Below are 16339 nucleotides of genomic sequence, written 5' to 3'. Positions count from 1 at the left end.
TGCATCTGGTTTGAGGTCTCACAGCAGCCGATTTTCAGACCGCCGTCTCTTTTCATCCATCACGTGGCAGCAATGTGCATGTATCTGTGTAGCTTGCTTCTAAAGTGTAGCTGTGCTTGTTTTGGTTTGGTTTGGTTCGTTTTTCAAGGTCTCAAGACGTGATGATGATAATGATAATGATGATGACAATAATAAATTCATGCAATACCTCTGAATGTTGAATGTTTGTGTTGTGATTTTTCACAGCCTGACATCTCATTTGAGAAGTCATGTCACCCTGCTCATTTTGAACAAGGTTGGGAACGTAAGATCTCAATTCTTCCACCCATTTGTCAGATTAATTTACGGTTAAAAAAACAAAAACAAAAACACGGTAGTGCCATGCACATTTGAAACTCATCCACCATGAAATTATTCTATATTTTGTCCTTTTGCTCTACTTTCTGCCATTTCCGGCCTTTTACAAGCATCTTTAACCTTGCACAATCTGAAAGGAATTCTCGCGAGCAGTTTTGTGATTTGGTCGAGCCTCAAAATGGGAAAAGCTAGAGGCCACCTGTGGTCTTTGAAGAGCGAGGACATAAAATAAAGAGCACCCCATCTCAGCAATGGAAGATTTCATTGTCATATAGCTGTCTAGCAGAACTGGATAGTTGTACAGTATGATCCTCTTGGTATGTTGTTACCCACTAAAGTACTTGTGTAAAAGCACTTGTGTAAAGGTACTTGTGTAAAAGTACTTGAGTAATTGTGTACAACAACTCTGTTCTATTTTTGTGTCTTTGTGTGTTTTTTTATTACAGCTTTATCTTTTATATGAATCGTTGTAATTACAGCATCACAATGAGATACACACGGCTAAACACAATAAAATCATGTCAGAACATGTATGTACAGTGCCCTCACCAGTTATTGGCGCCCTTGCAAAATATTTTTTGAAAGGCTTATAATAAAGGCCTTCAGAAAAGAAAGGTTCAAGAGCATTCTATTGCAGTAAGGCAAAAGTGTTGACTGCACAAGTCAGGGAACGAATGTATACAAGAAAATAGCTGCTCAGCTTAAAATGCCCAGCCCATATGATTATAAATGCCAAATAATATGCCCATTCCTAGTGCGGGGGAATTATTAAGAAATGTAAAACTACCATAAACCAGCCCGGAAGAGGTGCAAGGCTTTTTTGTGAACAGTGAGGAGGATGGTCAGAGATGTAAAAAAAATCTCCAAAGATCACAGTTTCAGAATTACAGAGTGGTAGCATCTGTCTCCAAAATGCACAATCAGACGTCACCCCCATGCCAACTAACTGTTTGGAAGAGGCCTTCCCTATCTTTTTGTCCCAATCAAAAGCCCTTAAAATTTGCTAGATGTCACTGAAATGTTAACTGGGGCAGGGTGCTGTGGTCCGCAAAGACAAGACACAAGACATGACAGTAATTTGAAAATAGTTAAATGAAAACAAAAACAAAATCAAGCTTTTGCCATTGCCATCCCAGCCCCTTGACCCAAATCTAATTGAAAACTGGTGGACTGAGCTCAAGACAAGCGTTCACAAGAGAAAACCCAAGACCCTGTGATGTTCTGTTGGCAAAAGGGAGTCGCACAACAGACTAAATAAGGGGGTGCCAACAAGTATGTTTTTCAGAATATAATTTATTTTGTGATCACCTGTGACTTTTTCTTGTGGCAATGGGCCCTTATGAAATTGATATATTTTCTTTATTTGCTGAGCAAAGACAGCATGTGTCATACTACAGTAGGTGGATGTTTCATAAGCCTGTTTCACTCATATTAAATAAGGGCCCTGTATATCTAAACACATCTTATCATACACACAGTACTCAGTCTGATACACTTCAGGCACTTCACTCACTTCAGCATGTTAGGAAACATTACATAGGCACTGTAATGAGACTGATACTGACACAGCGAGTTGCCAGTACATTGTCTCAGAGCAACCAGGATTATATATTTATGGCATCTGTATAAGTCAGTCAAAGTCAAGTAGGCCTAGTGGGTAAGGCTGAGAGTGAAATGGTTTGAAAAACACTGTCACTGCATGTGTGTCACTGAAGTGAAGGCTCGGGGGCCTGAGCATCTTTTCATGTATTTCTCCGCAGCATTTTACAGTTGGCATTTCCTTTAAAACTGAACTCAAAGTGCACCCCACATACTGTCATATCATGCACAATAGCTACTGGCAATGTCAAACAGCTGATCAGAATTCAGTGTCTCAGATCTTCCCATAATCCTAAAGAAATAGATTCTGAAAGTGGAAATGCGACAACTGACACCAGAGCAGCAATTCAGGCATTTACAGTTAGGGCAGCTGTATGGGAAGAGGACATATTTACCTTGTCCATGCCAGGATGAAACCTTCCCTACAAGTGCAGCAAACATCTGATGTACTGTACATGATGGGTTTGGTGGCACAGGTGCACCTTAGTGGGTTAGGCGCTGGGAAGGAGCTGTGACTATGTCCTGCATGCGCTTCAGTCGAGAGAAGAGCCGCCATAATCCAGGGTCTTGCGTCCTACTTGCTATCAGACGTCTTTTCATCAGGGCAGGAGCTCTGCTGGCCACTCTTTGATGTGACAGTCTCCTTGGTGGCCAATTTCCTGGGTTTTGGTTTACTCTGTGCTCAAATGACAGGGACAGAAAAAAAAAGAAGTTAAATACAACTGCCCAAGGTACATGAGGTATGGCATGACACATTACTTAGCTCAGTTATAAAAATGAATTGCCATGTGGGTGTCAACTACCTAACAGTTCTACCCTCCTGGAAGCAAAACATCCATCCTCACTGATGTCATGGTCCAGTCAGTGTTCTCATACAGACAGCTTAGCATCGGGTCTGAATCAGCTAACATAATAACTGAGCAGCAGGTTTGGGGAGTAGGGGGCGGGGGATGTGTGACGCCAGGACTGGGTCTCTCTCTTCTCACCTCGTCTCTGTGGAGTGATCTGCCTTTGCTTCCACTGCTGCTGGTGGCATGGAGGGGAGGCTTCCCGCACTGGGTGGCTGTGTTCACCAGCTTCTTCTCTCTGCTAGGGGCAACAGAGAGCATGTGCCCAGGTTGACGAGCATCCTCTCCTTTACCTAAGGATCCAGATATGTGCAAATATATACAGGGGTTTAGCATGACTGCTGTGGGTACTCATATCAACAAAAGCCATACTCCATGACACAATTTACATTGAGGCTGCAAGCTGGCTGTGAACATCACACACTTGCATCAATAAAAGTGGTTTAGTGAAAAGTAACCATAGCGACTATGAAAGTTCATACAGACGCGATGCAGATCACATATTTACTTACAACGTAATGTTTTGTTTTGATCTAATTATTTTAGTTATGTGAACTGTCAGGTGCTACAACTGCATTTTAAGCATTGTTGTATGTGCTTTGAATGCATATCAGACCGCGGGGTATAGACACTGACAGCAGATATCTTTTCGGAAAATGATCGTGACATGTTGATTTCTTCGGTGTTTCTTTAATTTATCTTTAAGCATTCGCAATTGAACAAACCTTGGCAAGTTGTTGTACATGGTTTCATTGATGCGGTGCCAATGTCAGATATCCCACGTTGGTTGTTGTTATTACTGGCGATGGTTTGGCCAACCTCCGTGTCGGTGTTCGTGAGCCATGTCGACTCCGTCTCCCTTGTCCAACTCTCATAGTAACGTGGTTCGATTGTATCAGCCCTGCTTCCTCCGCAACCCATTGAAATATCTAGCGACACTCTTACTAGCCCTCTATGCTAGGACCAGAGCGGCACTTGGATGACTTCCTAACATTTAAGCCGCGGCTGCATCAGTCAGTGACTGAACGTTCGTCACAGCTATCAGCATCCTCTCCCCCTCGCCACTGGTCTGGTTTCGCTGCTGCTCCGTGCGAATGCGAGAATGCTTGCTCTTATGGATGCATGCCTCTGCTTAACTTGCTGGATATACGGCCACATACGTCATTGACGACGTAAGTTAGAGTAATTGAAAAGACAGCAAACGGCTGACTCGGTCAAGTCAGAGGCTGGTTCGTATTGACAGGTCTGTAAACGCTCACGGTTCCGTGCGTGTAAATGCCTTCATGACTCGTCTATAACATCTATGGATGCTGCGATATCTGCAGTGAAAATTACCACCCGGACAAACCGTTGCCATAGCGCTTGGGAAGAATATCTTCACAATCGTATTTGGCATACACAAAATACAAAATGAACGCAGAAAGAAACTTTAAATTATTATCTTTATTGTTTCATTCAAGTCAACATCAGACATTTTACATTTACTGTATACATATATTTATTCATTTATAATTTCATCTTCACACCAAATATATATAACATGACAACACATAATAAATTACATCAGTTTTGACATGATCATCTGCATTTGAGGTGAACCCAGACTGTGCTTCAACAAAGATATGATGTGGCTGGCCTGATTTCCACACACAAGCCAACATTTCACCCTGCACAAACCAGCAAGTCAATGATCAGTGGACACATCTACCACACAACACTACACCAAGGCGGAATGACTGAAAGTACAGTGTTTCTTATCTGAAGTAAACCTGATTCATCCGTTGAAGAACAAATCTGAATATTCCGATGTTCTTTTTAAAAGCACACCTACGAATACTCTGATGCTCTTAGGGGGGGAAAAATGTAAACAAAATCGTAAACTGTGATACCAGTGCTGAGTCTCTGGCAGTGAGAATTACCTTGCCAAATGGAATGAGTTTAGGGTGACCAGATTTTCTGCACTTAAACATCCCTACAAAGACCTTTATTCAAACAGCAAAGGACTTCAGGGTCAATAATGGGCCTGTTCACCCAGGCTGCACACACACACACACAGCAGTCGAGCAACACATCTCTCCTTTCACAACTGGACAATTGTGCACATTTTGGGAAAAAAAAAACATAGGACACTATAAATTAGGCTGCAAAAGGATGGATGTGTCTTGTACCTTGGGAAAAAACAGTACATCTGGTCACCCAATGAGCATGCAAGAGAGCAAGATGGGGCGGGTGTAGGGAAGAGTCAGACCAATGAAGAGGTGCCCTGGTCAGTCCATTTTCAACACAAAGACAGAGCGAGACAAAAGGGCAGCCACCAACTGAGAACTCTATTTGAAGTCTAAGAGGTTGCAATCGATTTTGTAATACACATAGGGGTAGTACTCCTGCGCGCTGAGGTTCAGACCTGGGATGTCCATGGCAGGCTGCTGTAGAAAAACACAAAGAGCAAGTCTGAGCAACAACATCTAGTGACCGACTAACCTCAGGAAATCACATTCATCATGCATTGTACTGAAGTGGTTTCGCACACTATGATGTGAGGGAAAATGAGGGTACACAGATATTTAGGACACTACAATAGTCCCAAGCATTGTGTTACCTCCTGGTATGAATTGCACAGTATAAATAAAGTTTGATTTTATTTGATTTGAAAAGGGCCTTCCATATCTCCAGCTCTGGTGTAGAGCATTCCAACTTACATCTATGACAGCGGCTGCACTGCTATCCAGGTGCTTGTACAGGTCGTATAGAACCTCTCTCAGCTTCTTCATGGTCTTCTTGTTGGTCTGCAGCAGCATGGCCTGGAAGTTGACAGGCAGGCCATACCTACATTGACCCACACACAGAGGTGATCAGCCCTGGCAAATCTACATTCATCTGTAGCTGTACAGGGATGAGAGATGACCAGACATATCTCCACACACAGCCATGATTTATCTAGTCAGTCTATGGTCAGTCTAAAGTCATTTTAGTCTAAAGGCGATTTCTTGGCAAAGGGGCTGGTGTGCTGATAACATATCAATAGTGACACATTTGTGTTGAGTGCAGGTGGTGAAATGTGTGGGTCTGCGCACGATTCGAACCCCGCACATTCAACTGGAAAACACAATTCCCGTGATTTCAAGACATTTTTAAACACCGGTTATACAACGTCTGATTGCACAATTACCATGCCTCATATACAGAATTGAAATCTGTGAGGTAGCTAGCAACCTGATGCATGTTGGTGGATTACTGCTGGCGATTGAGACTACCTTAAGACGGACTCCACAAACACTCTCAGAGCTTTGATGTGGATCCAGGCGATGAAGGCCTCACTGAAGTTCACCTTCAGCCATCGCACCAGAGGACCCTTACAACAGCAAAGACAGAGTGTTAAAGCTTGGAACCAGCCTATCATTCTAGAACATTTAAGAGCCAAGTGCAGATTCTGTGAAACAGGGGCAGACTGTGTGACATTCAGACAACGGGCAATGGTGGCTTACATCGTCACTGAGGCTAAAGTATTTGGCATACTTCTGCGGATACAGTCTACGTACGGTTTCTGCGCATGATGCAAATTTCGTCATACAGTCCATACGGACTGTCCGTGCTGCAACAAAATTGTTCGTATTGACTGTGTATGTGCTAAACTGAGTGTGCATTAGTTCCCATGCGCTCAGTACAATAAGGTCATAGGGCGCATTCCCTCAGCTTGTCTGTATCCACTTGTCTGCAACAAGAACTACAGTCCCTGACAAAAGTCTTGTCACGTATCCATTTTGTGAAAACAACCTGATAACAACCTTATAACCTGACTTTTAATTTATCCATTGGTTTCAGAAATGGCTCATATGAAAGCTAAAACCCTCCCAAATTATGTTTAATATACTTAAATAAATTTGCTTCACTGAAGAAAGATTGATCATTTAATGAACACAGAAAGGTCAGATTTCGGCAAGACAAAAGTTTTGTCGCCTACAGAGAGTAATGTGAAAATTGAGCAAATAATTTACTTCAAATACAAAAATATGTTAAGTAGTGGTGCTGTGAGATCCATATTTAATATCTTGTATGACTTCCATGAGCTCGAAGGACTGTATCCATGCGGTTCGACAATGATTCATACAATTTATTGATGAAGTCATCAGGAATAGCAAAGAAAGCAGTCTTACATGCCTCCCAGAGTTCATCAAGATTCTGTGGTTTCGTCTTCCATGCTGCCTCTTTCATTATTCCCCAGACATGCTCAATGATGTTCATGTCTGTTGATTGGGCTGGCCAGTCCTGGAGCACCTTGATCTTCTTCGCCTTGAGGAACTTTGATGTAGAGATGGAAGTATGCGATGGAGCACCATCCTGCTGCAAAATTTGACCATTTGTATGGTTGGGAATGTAAGAGGTAGCTAATACTTCTTGATATTTTAGGCTATTGATATTGCCTTCCACCCTGCAAATCTCTCGCACACCCCCATACTGGATGTAACCCCAGACCATGATTTTTCCGCCACCAAACATCTGGGTGAATCTCGGATCCATGCGGGCTCCAGTAGGTCTCCTGCAATATTTGCGGCTGCTGTGATGTAATTCAACTGAAGGTTCATCTGAGAAATTCACCTTCTGCCACTTTTCCACCATCCATTCTTTTAGCAGGCTATGGGCCTTGGCAAATGCCACACGTTTTTTTAATTGCCTTTTGTTTAGTGCTGGTTTCTGGGCACTGATTCGACCATGGAGGCCATTTCGAGACAGAATTCTACAAACTGTCCTGGTTGACACAGGGACTTGAGGTAAACAGGCCTGGTGGAGCTCTGCTGCAGTGGAAAAGGGGCTGGCCTTGGATTTTCGAGCCAACAAACGGCCCTCCCAAGCAGTTGTCTTGCGGGGTCTGCCGGACCTGGGCTTGTCAAAAACATCTCCAGTCTCTTCAAATGATTTTCTTATTCTTTGTACTTGACGCTGAGACACATTGAAGGTGTCAGCCACCTCAGCAGTGGCTCTGGTCTTCAGCCTCTTGATAATCAACGCTTTGGACTCAGGGTGAATCTTAGGCATGTTGTCAGAGGTCAAGTTGCAGTTGATGTGAAGGGTTGGTGTGCTGGGGTTCTTTTTATACACACCCACTAATTGATTGATCAATTATTGATCACAGGTGAGGCTGTAATCTAGGATTGGGTGCATCATATGACAAGGCGACAAGACTTTTGTCTTTGTAAAAACTGACTCAGTGGGCTTTACCAAGCTGTGAACGTTAGAATGCTTTTCAGCAGTTTCGTTTGGCACCAAAACATTATTTCTAAAGCTGTTGGGATTGAAATTAGCCATTTAAAAAAAATTGATTACAAATATATTTGAGGGGCACTTAATGTCAACTTGTACCCAAGCGACAAGACTTTTGTCAGGGACTGTAGTATACTTGGGTAATGTCTGTTTCCGTATTGCGCGAAGCCGCGTCCACAGAAGTGTACCTCTGCCCTAACAGACCATTGGCTCAAGCCCTTTACAGGCTGTGATATCATTTCTGCTCTATGACGGTCCTCTGAGACCATGACAAATTGCTCATTTGGAATGCCTGTCATTGCAGTGTTTCATTAATGTTGTGGTGGGGGTGCATACAAACTGCTTCTTCTTGTCAGTGGAAAGCCGTGTCATCTCCTCCTTGTCTGCCTTCATCTCCTCCTCATTATACTGGAAGTCCCTAACCATGAATCTGCGCACACACACACACACACACACACACACACACACACACACACACACACACACACACACACACACACACACACCACACACACACCACACACACACACACACACACACACACACACAAGTTTGATGTAATTCAGCAGGATTCAATTTGACCTGTGTGCTTCCTATTATCAGATTACATTGAATCATCTTTTCACCAGGGGGACGGTCATTTTCACAGCTCATTCGAGCATCTAATTAAGAGGAACACATAAACGAGTCACAACGCTACAATTGCTACTCGAAGGCAGCGCTCGCAGTGGAGCAGGGCGAAACACAGCCCGCCTTACTTGTTCTCCCGGGCCTTGAGTCTGAAGTCGTCAATGGCCTTCCTGAAGAGGGTCACGCTGAACAGGCCGCTCTCGTTGTCCTCGAACAACAGACTGGTGAGGGGGAGAGTGCAATAATGGAAGCATCGCTTTCACAACTCATTCTTATGTCCTTCTTATGTTAATCACACTCGCACATCATTTAACAACCTCCCCAAGAAACACTCTGAGATATAATCGGAGAGGCTTGTGAGAATACCTGTTTTTTATAAACTGACTTACCACAATTTACTATCAGTCTTAAATATTTAAGTTAATTTTTTCAACTATAGGACTCATTTCTTTATCAGAAAAGAGACTACAAATGAATAGAAATGAACTGAGCATGTATACAAATTACTTACAAAATGGATAAAAAGACGGCGAGGGTTCACATGTGTGTGTTAGAAAGAATGAGTGAGAGAAAAAGAGAGATTTCACCCCCTTGTCAGAAGAGACTGTACCAGTCTGCTAATGCTCTAGCAGGAAGCTAATTGGTTTCCTTAGCAACCAGCTGCTGACTAATCCCTTAGGGTATGGCCTCTCTGCTCCCTTCCCTTCTAGATGCACTGATAATGGTAAATGTCACTGGCTCTCTACTACTACTCCATAGATCTCCTAGAGTCCATCATCCCTCCCACATAGTATCATGTGTGCCATTAAAAACCTGACAACAGTCTTAATTATTATTATCTTAGACTCACAACCATGTTCAGGTGATACACATTGTTCTAGAACTTACTTTGTGGACCGGGGGACCACCATCTCTGAAAGGGTTTCATACGTCTTTTGCCAGTCAGCATAATTTGTCCTGCAGAGTATAAACATGGATTTGCCATTTTTAATACCAATAACAAGAGACATCCAGCAAAGAGTAGAGCCAAAGGATCACCATGTTAACTGCTAATCACAGCCATTTCAAATAAGCTGTCAGCTATAATAGCTTCTCATATATAGCGATTGAATCATTGTTTTGGGGGATTCTTACTTTGGTACAACCACAATCATCGTGATCAGATACTCAGAGTCCAGCACAAAGTCCTCCTTTTTGACAATATCAGCCAAACTCCTACTCAGTAGGCTCCCTCTGGTGGAGAAATGTCATGTTACAACATGGAACATCAACAACAAAGTGGTACAAAGTGGTACAAAGTGGTACAATAGAGTCAGAGAGAATCAGAGAGTAGACCATTTCAGTCATGAAGCTCAGTGGCTCTGTGATTTCGAAAGGAGACAGACCAACATCTTGGGACAGACTCAAGTGACTCAAATCTGTAATGTTTTTGTAGTGTAGCAGGGACTCAAAGATACAGACTAGGGTAGAGTAGAATCCAAGTGCTGTGTCAAGCTTAAAAGGCACCGGGTGCCTAAAAGAGCCCGGGTGATGTAATGTTGACTTTCAAACGCCTCTTGAGTGACAGTTGCTATGCCAACGCCAAAACGTCACCCTGGCACTTTTTTTAAACTACAACCTGCTTCATAACGCGATTTACTTTAGAGCATCTCGCATTGTACTTCGCTACCTGAGACCAGCTTGCTTGTATTTGACCTACAATAAACCAACCAAAACAACCATGTGCTTGATGTTTGACTTTGGTAGGAAAGTGGTTGATTCGCTAGTTGGTTATAGTATCAAAGTAAGCACATTTCATCAGCTAGCTCGTGCTAATGTAACGAGCTATCTTGTTAGCTTGAAGCTATTCATCTGTTGTTGTGCTTAAATTAAGAAAGTCCTTAATTAGTTGTGATTTTAAGACATATCTGACGGCACCCACAATTATTAATTTAAACAAAACAGGGCATTGTTTGCACAACATTTTACTAAAGAACAACGGGGGCTTGCTAGCTTTGACATGCTAGCGGACATTGCTAACTTACAGGTTACCAGCAGGCAGGTGTAGCTAAAACTTTTTATTCGCTTAATATTGTGCCTAAACGGATACTATGTACCCCGACACTTTTTGGCTTTCAGTCAGAGAGTCTCAAGAGTTGTTCGAAAGCCATCAGCTATGTTTTAGTCGCTTAATATTGACGCACAAAAGGAGGAATTGCTATTAGCAATATAGATGCTAGCGGCGAAACCTGTTGATATGTGCATAGTTACAGGAGGCCGGCAGCCAATATTAAGCGTGTAAAAAGTACCTGATGGCTTTCGAACAACTCATGAGACTCTCTGACTGATAGCTAAAAAGTGTCCGGGTGCGTAGTGTCCGTTAAGGCACAATATTAAGCGACTAAAAAGTAGCTGATGGCTTTCGAACGACTCTTCACACTCTCTGACTGATAGCTACAAAGTGCCTGGGTGACGTATTGGCGTTGGCATAGCAACTGTCACTCAAGAGGCGTTCGAAAGTCAACATTACATCACCCGGGCTCTTTTAGGCACCCGGTGCCTTTTAAGCTTGACAGCTGCCTTAATGACATGAAGTGTTGCAGGTGTTGAAGGAGGGTGTCAACTTACGCATTCTTCCTCTCCAGATTTTGCAGGTTGCCCTTCAAGTTGTTGTAGGCAGAAGCCCTGGCCTTCAGGTCATTGTCAATCTGTGTCACTTGCTAAAGAGGGGGTAAAAAAGGAGTTACAGGGGATTCACTCACTCACTTATCTCACCAACATCAGTGTTTTTCTGTGGGTGGACACCCATTTTCTAGTACGTTTACAGGTGTAATGGAAGAACTTCAACAATTAGTAAGAAATGGCATATCATGATCAAAGAGCTGATGAATACTGCTGTTCAAGAATTTGAATACAATACAATACAATCAACATAACTGTATGAGACTGACCTTGGATACAATGTCAGAGATGTTCTTTAAAGACTGTTTGATGGGATACTTGGCCATGTCCCACTGAAACCTTGTGATGTAGGTAATCAGATCAACTAGAGTGAGAGAAAAAACACACTTGTTTATAAAAAACACTCCCGTCTGCAATGAGTAAAGAAATAGGCCCCTGGCCTGCGGCTGCTGTCTCACCTCCATTGGCCAGCAGATTCTCCTGAACTTTGTCTCGGCTGTCCTCCAGCACATCGGCCATGTACTGAGCGACCTTCTTCACCACACTGCGAACAGGATCAAAAGGCATCACACTCCAGTGACACAGCCATATATAATCCTTCCATGATGCTCAATGGCACTTGATCTGACAACAACGGGGATAATGGATGATTGTGACACACAAACATGGCTAATGGGCAGAATTACGACGTGCCCTGAGAGCCTCTTGGGCTCTTTTGTCCGGAGGCCTGAGTGGGTAGCAGGACGCCCACGCTCCACCCGCTGGGATAATGGGGTCTCTCAGCTGACAAGACTGCAGCCGACTGCCTTCAAATAAATACTGGGTTTACTGAGAAGATTCACACATATAGAGAGTAGCTAAATTACTACACTGGTGTAATAATTGTGTGTGTGTGTATGCATCCATTCGGCATACTCCATACTGCATAAATGCATACTGCCTGCAGGAACGCATGTATGTATGTATGTATTTCTGGGTTTGTCTGATATAAAGTGATGCTAAATTTCACTTCACTGGGGAAATTCTGTTTGCCCAAACCACGTTCTGCTAATGTTAATAAATAAACATTTTAAAGGATTCATCTTGTCTTGTTGTGTCACTGCTTTGATCATAATCTTGTTTAGTTGTACACTATAAGATCCAGCATAGGTTACGCAAGAAATGTGCTCTTATGCGATTGATGTGTGATTTTATAAACGACCTAGCTAGCAATAGGGTTTTCACTAGTTTTTGTGAATCCACGTGGATGAGACTGCCAATGCCACTATTTATGATACATTTCCTTCACGCTGTGAAAGACACACTAGTCATGGGATTTAAATATGACTGAGCGAATGGCTGCCAGTGTGTCACCAAACTGCTAATGGCTAATTTTAGCAAGCAGGCATGGCCGCCACACTGCTGTGTGATATTTCGCACTATGAGAGGTTAAACAGAAGAGATTAAAGCACACTGGTTTTGGCCTCGGCCAGTTTTGGCTCGGTCAGTTTTCGGATCAAAGTCAGCACAGATCTGAATTTGGCAACAGTTTTAAAAGCAGAGGGAGAGCAAGAAATGCAATGCTACAATAAAAGCACTGACATTTTCTGCAATTTGGCAATCATAACATGCATGCCACTGCTGTTAAAACGCTAAAATCTGAAATGCAGAGGGAACTCTGGCATACCTCTCCACAAAGGAGTCCAGTTTGGCCAGCTCATCGGACAGTCCCACCAAGACATCTAGTGTTCCGACCTGTGGAGGGTGGGGGCAGGTGGAGAGGGGAGATAAGCAAACCTTTGATGATCACTCTGTGTAATGCACTTATCCAAACCCAGCCAGTGTGTGTTTGTTCAGCAGCGCATGAAGTTTAGTTAGCCGACAGAGGCATTCAGGACCCCAGGCGTTTAGAAAGGCGCCAGCCTCGGTTCCAAGCCCGTCAGGCAGTGGATAAAAGCTCCAGGAAACCACTGGCCACCCAACACGCCACAGAGGCCAGCAAGGTCAGGTTATCCAGGGTAAGATGGGGCAAAACGGGGCCCACAGTCGGCACACACACCACAGAGAGCAGTTATGCATCTCAAACTTCAGCAGAACAAAAAAGAGATCAGAAATGATCTTATGGCCTGTTAAATTTGTTGTTTGAAAGTTCCCATGGATAATAATTTTCCTACATCTACTTGTGCATGGAGCTGAGCAGATAAGCAGTTCACTGTATATTGGAATGTGCATGCAGTTGTTTATATAAATGATTCAACTACATATCAACTACAAGTTCTGTGCTTTAAAATGACAACCTCGAACGCTTAGATTTGATGCCGTTATCATTCAAATGTTAGCATCTCATTCACTTCGGTGCACCATATTTCAGGTTTAAGCTTATGTTTCCTGGTATCCATGTGTTATTCATATTCTAAATAAAATATCATCTGGATCATTCTATTATGTAATCACAAACTGTAAGTACGACTTTGGGGTACTGTTGTATTCTAAGCACAAAGACTAATCTAAATGTTTTCCTGCAATATTTGACTGTTAGTTTGTGTTGCAGACGAAAAAGATAATTTCTAAAACCCCAGAATACACCCTTAAACTAAGTGAAATGAGAAGAAAGTAGGTAATTATTATTAGGTTAACATTCAACATCATTAATTAATAACAATGCCATGACATATGAATACATAGCATTGTGAGCTATCATCATGGGAACTAGAAGGGTCAGGAAAAGCAGTCACATGGTGATGTGTGTATCCTTGTGAAACACAGGAAGGCGTTCAGGCCTGCATTTCTTATCCAACCACAAAGTTTGGACACACCTTTTCATTTTTTGAGAAGTTTTTTCTTTTCTACACTTTTTTTGTTAAGAACATCATTCCATACGTGTTCTTTTGTAGTTATGTCTTCAGTATTAATCTACAATGTAGAAAATAATAAAAGTAAAGAAAACACTTGAAATGAAAGGTGTGTCCAAACTTTTGACTGGTACTGTATATGGTAACGTTTTGGTTGTAAAGCAGTGCCTTGCCTTTAGGTCAGGGATGTTGAACTTGTGGTTAGTGGACAGGTTGTTGGTACGGGTGGTGGCCTGCATCATCTTGTCCCATGTCTGCTGACAAGTCTTCTCTCCAGGGGCCGAAATTAACCAGAACTCTGTCATGGCTGCTGATCACTAAAAAACAAGGGACTAGTTTAGAACTTGCTTTGCAATCAGAAATACTTTCATTTCTTCAGGCTTAAGTATTTTTTCAAAGACCCATCTTTTTAATGGTGTGACGGGGGCCTTAAAATGGGCAAACTGGAGAATGAATCAAAGCTGGAATTTAATTTGGTAATCTGTTCCGTTTTCTGACGTGACTTCCCAAAATCAGTGGCAAGTCACAAGTTATCCTCATGCGGTTGCTAAGAGAAGGGCGGTAACACATAATTTACACAAGATGCCCTGGTTGTAGCAAAAATCATATTTTGTGCGGTCATCAGTTTCGATTGTAACTGTTATATTGTGCACTGATATTTTGTGGAAACCTGAATGCCGAAGAGAACATGTTCAAACAACTAGAAAATCTGGCTTGGGGTCACTAGCTGTTTTCATATAAGGACATGGCCAAAAGTTATTATAAGGAAATGTAACCCAAAGTACACTTAGAAACATCTAGCTAACTATAACTGACAGTTACATGCTTCACATTTAGACACAGACATCGCTGTTTTGAGGTTTAAATTGGGATATATATTGTCACCGTAATAGACAAAATACACACCAAAGACAACTGAGCAAATAAATGTCGAACGTGCATCAAGGTACCATTATTAATCGGTTATGATTAAACGCTAACATTGATGCTGCAAGTAATCCTGGCCAGTGGCTAACGTTATCTAGCTATAGCTGCTTGACGCAGTGTACCCAACAAATCTCATTCGACGAGTCAAAAAGGAAACATTTAGTTGAGTATTTGACATTTTCTGAATTAATTACAGAAACACCACTATATCCATACATTTTGTATACCTTGGCCCTCTAGCTACATGATCCATCTATAACTAGCATTGCGATGCTAGGTTAATCACTGGTTATTATATGATAGCTGTCTTCTAGCCAAGATAGCATAGCAAGGTTATCGATGGCTAACCCTCTGCAAGGTTGATAGAGCGAGGGGGGGAAATCAAATTACTTACCTAATCTTTATGGCGACTTTTTTGTGTGATGAGTCGATTACAAAAGTGACGTATTTGCGATCAGACGACAAATAATGTATTTTTACCCATCAGACTGTGAAGTGGTCTCTGACAGCAACAGTCCAAAGCAGTCAGCTGATCAAGGTGGGTGTTCCTAGACCGAACGTGACCTGAGATGAGAGGTTTTACTAGTAAAACAAACGGCCACTATTGGTAGGGATGAAGTACTGCAACTGAGGAAAAAACTGAAACACTGGTCAAGATTGTATTTGCTGAAAGAAAAAGGTGATCTTGACTACTAAAGAATCTACAGCCAGGACATATCAGGATTTTGAGTTTCTCGTGTTAATATACAGCCTTCTTATTCCAGATTTTTACATTTTTGATACTGATTGTAACCATTTTGATGACAGTTTTGATTGCACATAGCCTGTAGATTTCTACATTATATTTTAAAGACCCAACACTTTTTTTAAGAGTTATTAAAACAAAACTGCCTGAAATTCCAGTTATGGTCCTGATATCAAAAAAAGATTTTTTTTCTTGCCAATGCTACAAGAGCTCACAAAATTTGCTGTATTGTGTATGTTGAGCATGTGAAAGATTTCATCAAGTCACTACTGAAACGTAAACCAGACATCAATTTTTGAAATAGAGTAAAAGGTTCTTCATCTATGAAGTGCAACATACAAACATTTACAATCAGTGCAATGTCTCCAAAATGCTGCAGCAAAAACATTTCTCTGTTGACATATTGAGTGGTGACGTTTTATCCACATGATTTGATCTTTATTCAGTTATGGTTATTGGCCATTATGAGTTCAAAGGTAAAT

General features: G+C 42.1%; 2 protein-coding genes across 3 annotated transcripts; both read right to left on the bottom strand.

Moving 5' to 3' along the window:
- Nucleotides 1-2530: 2530 nt before the first annotated feature.
- Nucleotides 2531-3725, bottom strand: baalca (BAALC binder of MAP3K1 and KLF4 a; the record flags this gene model as incomplete). Its single annotated transcript, XM_080857634.1, has 3 exons — nt 2531-2632; nt 2943-3097; nt 3530-3725. 3 exons carry the CDS (start codon nt 3723-3725, stop codon nt 2531-2533), a joined length of 453 nt encoding a protein of 150 aa, XP_080713760.1.
- A 676-nt stretch (nt 3726-4401) lies between these two features.
- atp6v1c1a (ATPase H+ transporting V1 subunit C1a) lies at nt 4402-15918 on the bottom strand. Of its 2 annotated transcripts, XM_080858279.1 has the most exons (13): nt 15507-15918; nt 14359-14502; nt 13021-13088; nt 11813-11898; nt 11624-11718; nt 11301-11392; nt 9828-9926; nt 9582-9650; nt 8822-8914; nt 8400-8493; nt 6059-6156; nt 5504-5630; nt 4402-5230 (listed from the first exon to the last, which is right to left on the bottom strand). In XM_080858279.1, exons 2-13 carry the CDS (start codon nt 14488-14490, stop codon nt 5132-5134), a joined length of 1152 nt encoding a protein of 383 aa, XP_080714405.1. In that variant the 5' UTR covers nt 14491-14502; nt 15507-15918; the 3' UTR covers nt 4402-5131. The 2 variants fall into 2 exon arrangements, with proteins under 2 accessions (XP_080714405.1, XP_080714406.1); XM_080858280.1 differs by lacking the exon at nt 15507-15918 and having other exon boundaries at nt 14359-14597.
- Between the last annotated feature and the right edge of the window lie 421 nt (nt 15919-16339).

Source organism: Sprattus sprattus (assembly GCF_963457725.1).
Source record: "Sprattus sprattus genome assembly, chromosome: 19".
In the NCBI taxonomy this organism is placed as follows: Eukaryota; Metazoa; Chordata; class Actinopteri; order Clupeiformes; family Clupeidae; genus Sprattus; species Sprattus sprattus.
This window is presented reverse-complemented; position numbering and strand designations above follow the sequence as displayed.

Bases quoted from the DNA above. Each gene is read 5' to 3' on its own strand.
- atp6v1c1a (XM_080858279.1), bottom strand. From the start codon at position 14,490: ATGACAGAGTTCTGGTTAATTTCGGCCCCTGGAGAGAAGACTTGTCAG. The intron at 13,089-14,358 runs GCAAGGCACTGC...CACCCTCCACAG, and splicing joins TCAACATCCCTGACCTAAAG to GTCGGAACACTAGATGTCTT. The intron at 11,899-13,020 runs GTATGCCAGAGT...TCCTGTTCGCAG, and splicing joins CTGGACTCCTTTGTGGAGAG to TGTGGTGAAGAAGGTCGCTC.